The 12,609-nt window shown below is 41.0% G+C and overlaps 1 protein-coding gene across 3 annotated transcripts in view; it reads left to right on the top strand.

The window, feature by feature from the left end:
• The first annotated feature begins 3,192 nt into the window (after nucleotides 1-3,192).
• ube4b (ubiquitination factor E4B, UFD2 homolog (S. cerevisiae)) overlaps nucleotides 3,193-12,609 on the top strand; it is a 46,829-nt gene continuing 37,412 nt past the window's right edge. For 2 of the 3 annotated variants that reach the window (XM_070444475.1, XM_023991167.2), the window contains exons 1-4: nucleotides 3,193-3,497; nucleotides 6,301-6,520; nucleotides 8,533-8,668; nucleotides 10,245-10,332. In XM_070444475.1, the coding sequence (XP_070300576.1) occupies nucleotides 3,474-3,497; nucleotides 6,301-6,520; nucleotides 8,533-8,668; nucleotides 10,245-10,332 (468 nt within the window). In that variant the 5' untranslated portion in view covers nucleotides 3,193-3,473. The remainder of the gene's footprint in view (nucleotides 3,498-6,300; nucleotides 6,521-8,532; nucleotides 8,669-10,244; nucleotides 10,333-12,609) is intronic. The other variant, XM_023991168.2, reaches the window with a different exon arrangement.

Raw genomic sequence — 12,609 nt, 5'->3', positions numbered from 1 at the left:
TCTCCTTCCAGACTCATATTAAACATCTCCAATCCAAAATGAAATCTAGAATCGGCTTCCTATTTCGCAACAAAGCCTCCTTCACTCACGCCGCCAAACATACCCTCGTAAAACTGACTATCCTACCGATCCTCGACTTCGGCGATGTCATTTACAAAATAGCTTCCAATACTCTACTCAGCAAACTGGATGCAGTCTATCACAGTGCCATCCGTTTTGTCACCAAAGCCCCTTACACGGAACCCAAACCGGCTGCGCTCGTGCGACATCGTGCATACATTTATTTTGTCCCCCTACAAAAATGACAATTTGGGGACAGGTCGAAAAGCATTAAACATTTATGGCAATTTAGCTAGTTAGCTTGCACTTGCTAGCTAATTTGTCCTATTTAGCTAGCTTGCTGTTGCTAGCTAATTTGTCCTGGGATATAAACATTAGGTTGTTATTTTACCTGAAATGCACAAGGTCCTCTACTCTGACAATTAATCCACACATAAAACGGTCAACAGAATCGTTTCTAGTCATCTCTCTTCCTTCCAGGCTTTTTCATCTTTGAACTTATATGGTGATTGGCATCTAAACGTTCATAGTATTACCACGACAACCAGCAACACAGTTAATCTTTCAATCACCCACGTGGGTATAACAATGAGGAGATGGCACGTGGGTACCTGCTTCTATAAACCAATGAGGAGATGGGAGAGGCAGGACTTGCAGCGCGATCTGCGTCAGAAATAGAAAGGACTTTTATTTTAGCCCTTGGCAACGCAGACGCTCGTGAGCAGTGTGGGTGCAATAATTGAATAACATAGATTTCTAAATTTATTTTGCAACGCTCGCGGTGTAGTCAGGATATTATACCACCCACCACTGCGACCTGTATGCTCTAGTCGGCTGGCCCTCGCTACATATTCGTCGCCAGACCCACTGGCTTCAGGTAATCTATAAGTCTATGCTAGGTAAAGCTCCGCCTTATCTCAGCTCAATGGTCACGATAACAACCCCCACCCGTAGCACACGCTCCAGCAGGTATATCTCACTGGTCATCCCCAAAGCCAACACCCCCTTTGGCCGCCTTTCCTTCAGGTTCTCTGCTGCCTATGACTGGAACGAATTGCAAAAATCGCTGAAGCTGGAGACTTATATTTCCCTCACTAACTTTAAACATCAGCTATCTGAGCAGCTAACCGATTGCTGCAGCTGTACATAGCCCATCTGTAAATAGCCCACCCAATCTACCTACCTCATCCCCATACTGTTTTTATTTACTTTTCTGCTCTTTTGCACATCACCATCTGCTCATCTATCACTCCAGTGTTAATTTGCTAAATTGTAATTACTTTGCTACTATGGCCTATTTATTGCCTTACCTCATGCCATTTGCACACACTGTATATAGACTTACTTTTTTKTATGTTGTGTTATTGACTGTACGCTTGTTTATTCCATATGTAACTCTGTGTTGTTGTTTGTGTCGCACTGCTTTGCTTTATCTTGGCCAGGTCGCAGTTGCAAATGAGAACTTGTTCTCAACTAGCTTACCTGGTTAAATAAAGGTGAAATAAATGTTTTTATAAAAAAAGATGTTCAGTGCTTCCTGAAGCAGACATGTCWAGGTCAGGACTCTCCAACCGTGTTCCTGGAGAGCTACCGTCCTATAGGTTTTTGCTTCAACCCTAATCTAGCTTATCAAATTCTAATAATTAGCTGGTTGACGAGTTAAATCAGGTCAGATTAAGTTGGCGTTGGAGCGTAAACCTACAGTAGGGTAGCTCTCTAGGKACAGGGTTGGAGAGCTCTGGTCTAGGCTATGACTTTTTTCTCCAAAACCCCTGTCCCAGTGAACATGTCAAGGATAGGACGAGAATATGATAGTAAAAGAGGACTGCCAAGACTGGTTGTTGTATTAGCAGCAGTCAAAGATTTGGCAATAAGAGCCTGTGTTACCAGTAATTATATAATCTAGTTTGTAGATAATGTGGGGATAGGATACCCACCGGTTGCAAGACCAGATTTGGGATTTGAACTGACGACTGAGGTTGCTGGCCTGCGCCTCTGACCCTAAGCTACCTGCCCCCKAAAATATAATTAGCTAAATGTAATTTAACCACGATAATAACATAAAGAAGTTATAAGTTTGTGTAAACAAGTATTATTTTTTTACACATAAACTACATGACCAAAAGTATGTGTACTTTCTGCTCGTCGAACATCTCATTCCAAAATCATGGGCATTAATATGGAGTTGGTCCCTCCTTTGCTGCTAAAATTGCCACCACTCTTCTGGGAAGGCTTTTCACTAGATGTTGGAACATTTCTGCGGGGAATTGCTTCCATTCAGCCACAAGAGCATTAGTGAGGACAGGCACTAACATTGGTCAATTAGMCCTGGCTCGCAGTTGGAGTTCCAATTCATCCCAAAGGTGACAATCCATTTCTGTATGGACGTTGCTTTGTGCACGAGGGCATCGTCATGTTGAAACCGGAAACGGCCTTCCCCAAACTGTTGCCACAAAGTTGGAAGTACAGAATCGTCTAGAATGTTGTTGTATGCTGTAGCGTTAAGATTTCCCTCAACAGGAACTAAGCTAAGGGGCCTAGCCCGAACCATGAAAAACAGCCCCAGACCATTATTCCTCCTCCACCAAACTTTACAGTTGGCACTATGCAGTCGGGCAGGTAGTGTTCTCCTGGCATCCGCCAAACCCAGATTCTTCCGTCGGACTGCCAGATGGTGAAGAGTGATTCATCACTCCAGAGAACACATTTCCACTGTTCCATAGTCCAATGGCGGTGAGCTTTACACCATTCCAGCCGACGCTTTGCATTGCCCATGGTGATCTTAGGTTTGTGTGTGGCTGCTCGGTCATGGAAACCCATTTCATGAAACTCCCGATGAACAGTTCTTGTGCTGGTGTTGCTTCCAGAGGCAGATGGGAACTCGCTAGTGAGTGTTGCAACCGAGGACAGACGATTCAGCACTCAGCGATTCTGTTCTGTGAGCTTGCATGGCCTACCAATTCCCGGCTGAGGCATGGAGATTGCATGGCTGTTTGCTCAATTTTATACACCTGACAGAAACGGGTGTGGCTGAAGTAGCCGAATCCACTCATTTGAAGGGGTGTCCACATACTTTTGMATATAGTGTAAGACCTCCCGGTATTGGGACCTCCCTTTGTAAAGTGTCAGTCCCCAGTCACGTGACACATGATCCAAAATGGCAACCTTCGTGTTTTGATCATACCTCAGTGGTTTTGATGAATAATACTTTTGTGTTTGTTTCATTCTTCGTATAATTCGAATAGATAGCACTCATTTGAGGAAACGCACGCATCCTCTTTTTTTAACTTCGAGGCAATCAAGACAAATTGCTATTTGTTTCACGAGTTAGACTATGCACATTTGGTTCTATTAAACAGATAGCTAGCTGGCTGGCAAAATTAGTAAAGCTAGCTGAAAATAAAGGGAAAACGATGGAGGAGTTGAGTGCCGACGAGGTAAGATAACAACGTAATGTTGCTAAAAACTACTATTCGTTTTTTTCWATTTGTGTCGACAAAAGTCCATGTCGTCGTTGTTAACGTTACCATTTCAAATGCTAACGTAACTAGCTAGTCAGTGACACTACAGTAACGCGTTAAGCATAAAGCCGGAGATATAACAGTAACGTTAGCTAGCCAACACACCATTTTAACGCTGGCCTTTTCGATAATAAGTGTTTGGATACCTTGACGTCCATTAATGGGTATGTTTTGATACGTTAGTTACGTTACTGGCTATTTAGCTCACACTCTATGTAACTAGGTAGCCTATTAACTAAAGGCAGGTAGCTACGTTAGCTAGCTAGCTAGGCGACTCAGCATAACACAGCAGGCCACCATGGCATTGTGCAACCAATCAGGGCCCGTTTTCCAAAAAGCCTCTTAACGCTAAATTCATCACTATAACCTTCGTAGGAGCATCGTTAAATCTGTTGTTTTCCAAAACTAGCGTTATTAAAACCCTCGTAATCTAACACCTGTCTCACACCACTCATAGAACAGCGAAGTGCGTCGTTAATGCTTTTTTTGCCCTCCCGKGTCGCTTTATACACAGAAGAACTCCGCTAAACATATAATCACTTGGTTTATCCGTCTCTCTGTGACCGCCGATAACTAAAGAACAAACTTGACTACAAATACAAAGTTGCCAATGTTTTTGCAATTGATACAGACAAGCGACGTATACAGACAGATATGCTTCAAATGAAAACCGAGATGACTGCATATAAATATCATTAGTAGACTATAGGCCAACTTCAATCATATGCATTACATTTTCAATAGAGTTCTATTTTGCTACTTGTTGGCTACTGTCTGTAATTTTTCAATATATTTCATGATGTGTAGCGTAACAGGTGCGCAGTTATGTACCAAATAGGTAATTTAGTGCGTTTTGTTATTGGGTAAGCATTAGCAGTGTTGTAGTTTTTCTTGTGGGCATTGTGTATACTCACTACTTAATCACCAGGATGCGTATCAAAGTAGTGTAGTGGATGTATACACTATCAATTAATAAGGCTGATGGAACAGATCATAATGTTTAGCTTAAAATGTTGATCAACAATTATTTATTTAAGTGCAGCAATGTGCATACGGTGGGAGGCCTACTCACATATGTTTCAAAATGCAATTTGCGCACCACAGATGCAAGCAGTCTCATGGACAGAGATGGAAATATCCATTTAGAAAGAGTGGAGATCTGAAGATGCAATAACTATCATGGGTTGCTAATATGACTAGCATAAWGCCTTTGGCTGCTATACAATGAAAGAAATATGATTTGGAAACCAATAAAACAGGAGAGCACATAAGATGGAGTCTTTATAAAATAATTGCCTCCATGCATATGACYAAGTGTTTTATAAAATATTTGCCTCCACGTTTCTATGGTAGGATTTTGGCAATAGGCTAATTTGAAGCAAGATGTGCCTCATGAAGTGAAACGTCCAGGTTTCAAACAATTATTTCAGGATAAAGATGGGCCTTCTGTTAGATTGAAAGGCTTTCTCAAAAAACCTTCTCCATTAGATGTTAACTAGCTACAAAGTAGCCTATGTCGACCTGGCAGAAGATATGATTATTTGCATCAATCCATTTGTTTTGTAAACGCCAGCTCATGTGCATTACAGAAACAAGACAACCAAACAGTGCTAGGTGCCTGAATTAAAGGGTAAATACACAAAAAAATCTACATTTCTTAGAATTTTCCATAACCTCAAAAGTGGTCTCCTGATGTGCTAAAAGCACTGTTTGTGGACTTAGAACATRCAATTTGGTTGTTTTTCTATTTAAAAACTGACAGAGCGAAAACCTGAGAACATTTGAAATATCTGAAACCTGAGAATTTCTGACAAAGCCTCATCTATTTCGATAGTAGGCCTATTATTAGCCTACTTGCACAGTACAGCTTGGATTGGCCTGACTGTGAAAAAGAAATATGGAATTTGTAATTTTAGGTCAATCAGAGTGTTACTGTTTGTCATAGACTTTATCACACAGTGCGCCATTCCTTCTCCAGGCACCACAACACCGCTGAGCATTAAAGTAAGCTGCCTCAATATTTGCAGCCGTAGGTGGTAATATCTGTCTAGGAGCTGATCCATTGTCAGTACTGTGCAATATTTCTAATGCCACCGAAAGATTTGAATAGAGAAAGCTGATGCTCCAATGGCGCACTTAGCGACCGTTGTCTCTGCGTGGTGTTTTTGGAAATGCATGTTACATCTTTGGCAGCTGTCAGAAAGATGCATTGTTAAAACATTCATTAACCTAAGTTCCATCGCTATTGAGAAACCGGGCCCAAGTCAGTTTAACATCCCGTTAGCTAGCTAGCTTCTAGCTGTCATTTTATTATTCCCAAAGATGTAGGCAAACAACACCTAAATAAATGTTATCGTCTATCAGTGTTTTTTTTTTTATGTCTCTGCATGCAGTTTGCACAATGACGAAGTATATGGTAACTGCTAGCATGCTAGTAGATACCATAGTGCAATGACTGGAAGTCTAACGCTAGTTAGCATTGGCTTACAAAACTACCTCCAACTTCCTTCATACTGGATACAGAGACATAAATATGGTATACATGAGTTCATCTGTCTCTGGGGAAGTAGATAAAGGGCTTTAATGCCAAAATCCCGATGTATCCCTTTGACCATGATTAATGATCAAATCAGTGTCTCTCATGTTGGTCTGTGTCTCTACTGTTAAGTAGACTGAATCATCATTGGGTAACTAGCTAACTTGCTTCTGTTCATTACAGATCCGCAGAAGGAGACTGGCCAGACTTGCAGGAGGGCAAACATCCCAGCCCAGCACCCCCCTCAGCACTCCCCTGACGTCCCCACAGAGAGAGACCCCCCCCTGGCCCCTTCCTGGGACCTCAGGGGCCACACCCCAGCCCCTACCACCAGCCGCCTCACATTCACTTGGGCTCAATGTCCAGAATGTCACCCCCGCCACKTCTCCTATTGGCGCATCTGGTATGAGCACATCTTAGACAGCATGTTTAAAGATGACCAAAACATTCAGCAAAGCCTCAATCTTTTGTTTGCATTTATATAGTGTGTTCTGTAGCTAGCTTTCACAAAATCTCCTACATTGGGAGCTAAACAAGTTTTGTCAGATTGCTTGCAGGCTGTTGCTTGCTGTAAAGGCATTGCTGTAGGCTAATTAGCTACATAGTGAATGAAATAGCACTCAAAAGGCTCACGTCAATAAAATTCCTTTATCTGCCCTGCATGGATGCATTTCAGCCTCACCATTCATGCTGAGAATGACAACAACAAAAACACAGGTGGCCATAATTAGGCTATAGGTCAAGTTCAGACATTACTGGCTAGTATACATTTTTATTTATTTAAATGTAACCGTAAGAAGCATTAATAGGCTGAAATACTCTGCCCCTTATCCGTGTTGTATTGAGTGAACATGCTTATGTACAAATGTGTACTTTCCACTCAGTCGGGCTTAAAAGAACCAAAGTTCAGAATCTTTGGTAGGCAGTCTGGTTTTATGTAGTTCCAGGACTCTAAGCAGATGCAAAATAGGCCCGGTTGGAGTAGGTTTGTTTGTTAAGTTGATCTTCAGTGGTTTGGAAAACCTGGTAGCCTCGAACAAATAGCGACCAGCTATGGAATCACCATGAGCAAACTTGGTCTCAAGCAAAACAAAGTCTCCCGAACCTGCCATCGTGCTCTTTACCAGGAAAGTGCACAGTCACTGTGCCGTTCGTGCACCAGCCTTGGCCTGAGTTCAGCTAAGGGCACAGATGAGTGCTAACATTCTCAGCCAGCGGAAGTCAGAGTGGAAAGCAGTGTGGRATTCTAAGCCCACAATCTGGGAATAGCCTATATTCTTGAACATTACATTCCTACTGCCTCTGCAGTTAATGGCCTATTTTAGGATCTTGTTCTGAAGTCCATGGGAGATATAAACTGTGTCCTCATTTGGCATCGGTGTGAGAAATGCTGCTTTCACAGACGCATACAGTACTCTAGAACCTATACTATTGAGTCATAGATATCGATGAATACATTCTCTCCCCTATTGTTTGTACTGGTTAGCCTACTCTGGCAAAGTAAGCTACCTTAATGACTGACTGATTGCTTTAAAATGAGATTCACAATGTGTAATGATGTTATTCTCAGTTTCAAGTGGTTTTTTTGGTTGGTTTTTTACATGATAGACCCAAATCCTTAAGTTGCCAAAATGTAAAATAATTTGATATAGGCTTTCAATAAACATAAACTAATTTCCAATAATTGTTACACAGAATACCACATTTGTGTAAATCTGTTTATCTCAACATGAACTTATGAAATAAAAATGCCAAATGGCTTAGCCTACCTTTGCGGAAAATGCTGTTAGTTTACAGCTGTTCATCCCAATTGAACACAACCAAGGTCGTGTTCAGGAGGGTGCAATGAACGGCACTGGCATCAGGCTTCAACAATAACACCCTGTGTCCATGAACTGCTTTGATATCTTTTCCAGTCAGGCAGAAGGCATTCATTTTCAACGGAGGCAGTCTGCACCATTGCGGTCCAACTGCCATACTTTTTTTTTTACATGTCACAGGGGCATGTCTGTTCTACACAATGTATTTCTATCCATCTAAATGATGCCCTGCTGAACAAGGCCCATGTTTTCCACATTATGTTGAGGGTTCTGTAGTCAGGTGGTAATTCCTGGTCTTTCTTTAGCCATTGGATATGGGCCTTAATCAGCTTTGTCCTTAGCTGTTGAGTAGACAGGCTTTCCAATTCACACACTCACACAGCTGTGTGTTCAAGTTCATTTCTGGTAGCCTAACTTGGCTAGCTGACAAAGTGCTTTTGCCAATGGACATACTGTACATATGCAGAGAAAGCCATGGGGGTCTAGTCAAATATACTGTATTCCTCACACATTGAGCTCTTTGGGTGTGTCCCAAATGGCTCCCTATGTAGTGTACTACTTTTGACCAGGTGTACTACTTTCGTACCTGTCCCAGGGGTGGCGTACTGCAGTCAGAGCAGCGAGGGAGTGAGCTCCCTCTCCAGCTCTCCCTCCAACAGCCTGGAGACCCAGTCCCAGAGTCTTTCCCGATCCCAGAGCATGGACATTGACACAGCCTCCTGTGAAAAGAGGTGAGCAACTCGGACTGGTCGATTCAAAACCGACCCGTAGCCCAGTTTTGAGAGGTTTGGCTAGGAGGTGTAAGCAATATGGAGATTCGAAGGCAAGATGAAGCTATTGCCATGATGTTTATCTACCCCAATCCTCTCAGATCTACAGGCCTGGAGTGTTTAGGGGTAAGAGGTCAATTTAGAAGACCACACTGGAAATAGTGGTGAGTTTGTGAACCCTTTAGGATTTGCTGTATTTCTGCATACATTTGACCTAAAATGTGATCAAAGTCCTAATAATAAAGTGAACCTGATTAAACAAATAGCACAACCTTTTCATTTCTTTTGTTGGGCAAATTGATTCAAATTTACTTTGTGCTAGGAATATGGGACCAAATACTACACGTTTGACTAGTTTAATTGAGCTCATTAATCAAGCGGTTCACATACTTTTTCCAACCAATACATTGAATTTAAGATCAATTTGCTCAATAAAGAATTTCATAAGTACAATTGTTTTTGTTATTTGTTTAAGCAGGTTCACTATCTATTATTAGGATTTAGATGATGATCTGATCATATTTTAGCTCAAACTTATGTAGAAATGCAGAAAATCCTAAAGGGTTCAAACTTTCTCACACCACTGTAAGTCTWGACTTTTTTGTGTGTTCGTCAATGATTTTATTTATGTTGTCTTTTGAAGTGCGTTTAAAATGGTCAAATAAACTAAACAAAGTGTAATTCAACATAAGAGAAGAGGCTAGGATGACAGTCATCACATTTCAGCTCTGTTCAATTGTTATGGCCCGGGGTCAGTCTGATCTCATGCTTACTGTATCCATTCACCCCTTATGAACTCCTTACCCAAAGCTTTAATAGATGTCACATGCATCCCTTCATTCCTACTCAAGTTAGAAAGTTTAAAGCTTGATACAATGTAACTGGGTTATACAAAGATATGTGTTAATGCTGAGCTCCGCGATAGGTGAAACAGTGCCACTGGCCACCCCAGGCACATTTTGTTTTTGTCTTGAGGAAATTAGCATCCAGCATTGTATAAAAAAATACTCCGCTGTTCTATCGCATGTGCAATGGCGTGCGAGCCGTTGTAATATCACAAATAAACGTGTCAGGTTCACCGATAAAGATTGCAGCTTTAAGGTAAGGGGAATAGCACAAAACATGAAAGCACTTAAATGCACAACAGAGGCTTAAGGATTTTAGCTGTTCTGAATTTACCATGAATGCTAATTGCACATCTTAAGAACAAAACTGTGCCGACAAACGGTTAAAAGTGGTGGATGGCCACATAAGCAACGTAAGTGTAAGAGATCGACTGCTGGGTGTCAACGAATGGTGGCGATTCAACATGTAGAATCGTTCGGAAATGAACAGAAAATAACAGACGGTGCGCTCGTCATAGGCGATAGGACCGCCACAAGCTGATTTTAACTGTTCATCGCCACGGTGTGTTTTGTCATTTTTGAGTTGTAGTACAGTTGATGGCCTGTTTGTGTGATTTGGTGGAGGGATAAATTGGTTGTCCCTATCTATGTTGCTCCTCTCTCCCTCTGTCTCTGTGCGTGTGGCCCGGCAGCATGTCCCAGGTGGATGTGGACTCAGGGATAGAGAACATGGAGGTGGAGGACAGTGATCGCAGGGAGAAGAGGGACCTGGCTGAAAAGGTAGGCAGAGCTCCCATTTCGCCCCCTTACTGTACTTGCTGTACTTTAATCAGTCACTTTGGCTGTGTCTTAAAAGGCACCATCTATTCCCATGCCTGAAGGCTCAAACTGAATTATTCCACTTCTCTTATCATTCTCTACATACTTCAGTCTGAATAATCTGCCATCATTGAAAGTCATTTGTGGTGGGGGGAAAAGTAATGATTGGATCGTGTCTAACCAATCCGTATCAAAGCCAATTATGTACTTTTGAATACGGCGCTTCATTCACGTGTGTTATGGCTCTGGCCCAACCCATTGGTTTCTGGGACAAATCAGACGGTCTTAATGTGTTCACATTCTAGAGTGGTCGGGGATGGAGTCAAATCCACACTCATTGCAGAGAAGAAACGTTTGTGGGCCTGGAGTGGCATTTGGCCGGAACAAAGATTCTGGGTAGCCAGGCAATCTATTCCCTATGTAGTGCACTACTTTTGACCAGCACTTCAAACTAGTGCACGATATAGCATAGGGAATGGGGTGCTATTTCAGACACGACCTCTGTCAAGAAAAAGATCTGCCAAATGAATGGAAGTCAATGGAACACTTTTTCTGTTGGAGACTTTGTACCACAATACTTTTCACCAAATGAGCAGTGGATTCATACACTTTAGCGGTTTCATTGTGTACGTGAAAATAAATGTCCCTTTGATACTCCTGTCAATGTAGAAAAGGAAATAAATTGCTAACTCTCAAAGAAAAATACATCTTCATTTTGGTCATAATAAGTAGGTCATTTTGGATGGTCAGAGAGCCATTTTTGACGTTAATATAAAGACCTTGCTCCTGGCTGATAAAACAACTTTGGTTTTGAGTTAATTACTTTTAGTTCTATTAAAAAGTCTCCCAATGATCCCTAAATTCAAAATAGGTAAGTGCATGCTAATTCAGATGTTGCCTTGCAATTAGTAATGAGTGGAAGGTCTTTCATGGATGATGTAGAATAGATCTCTTTACTATTGCACAATAGCAACGAGTAAAATGTCTGCAGTTTTTTTGAACAAAATAACCTAAATGATGACTCTGGCATTGAAGATTCTTTATCTGTTTGCCTCAGTGATTGCATTATAGAATCCTTCACCACCCATATCCACATGGCTGTAGAACTGAAATACTCTGAACCAATACATTTGTCTATGCCAATGGTCTTTGAAAGCTCTCTGAAAACACCCCTGTCTGCTTACATGGTACAGTCTGTTTTCTCTCTAACCCTCACCTGAATACTTTTGTATTATGGATTCTACCATCTAGCTAAAGGTGTCTTTGAAAGGGGTGTTGTGGCTTGGCTAATTGTCACCAATAAAGAGCAGCTGGCAGCAGCAGTTATTAGCTCTTAGTTATTGTATAGCCATTGCAACAGAATCAATCCATTTCCAATAGAAAAATGGATAGTAAAATAAAGTCGCTAATATGGGTATCCTGCTGTTTTCACTAATTCAGATCTAAAATCAGCGGTGTAATTTGCAGACAATGGTAAGGAGGCAAATCCATGGTTACTTGTCAAAGTATAGAGCTTTTAAGAGGAGTAAAACAAGGCTGTCCATTGTCCCCATATTTATTAAGGCCATTTGAAGTGCTAGCTATTAAAATTAGATTCAACAAGAACATCAAGGTGTTAGAAATCCAGGGGATAAAAACAAAATTGTTAAATGTATGCTGATGACTTTTTTTTATTTATTTTTTAAGTCCACAATCTGGATCCCTGCACAGTCTCATTGAAGATCTTGATAACTGTTCTAGCCTCTCTGGACTAAAACCTAATTATGACAAGTGTACCATATTAAGTATTTGATCATTAAAAAAGTGTTTATTGTACCTTGTAGTTTACCAATAAAATGGGCGGATGGTGACATCAGATGGTGATAAGTAGACATACTTGGTATTCACATCTCAAAAAATATAAATTAACTTACCACAATCAATTTCAATAGGAAGTTAACAAAAATAGATAAGATTCTGCAACCATGGAGAGGTAAATACTTGTCTATTTATGGGAAAATTACATTGATTAACTATGGTGCTATCACAGTTTACTTACTTACAATGGCACTGCCTACTGCAAAAAAGATTTCATTTTAATTTGGAATGCTAAGCCAGACCAAATTAAACATGTCAATTTATATAATGAATATGAGTTTGGGGGGCTAAAATTATTAATCATTAAAGATTTGAACCTCTTACTAAAAGCTTCACTCATACATAAGTTATTCTTAACCATTTTGGGTTTTTCCAGTAGAT

Source organism: Salvelinus sp. IW2-2015, linkage group LG7 (assembly GCF_002910315.2).
Source record: "Salvelinus sp. IW2-2015 linkage group LG7, ASM291031v2, whole genome shotgun sequence".
NCBI classification, from domain to species: Eukaryota; Metazoa; Chordata; class Actinopteri; order Salmoniformes; family Salmonidae; genus Salvelinus; species Salvelinus sp. IW2-2015.
This window is presented reverse-complemented; position numbering and strand designations above follow the sequence as displayed.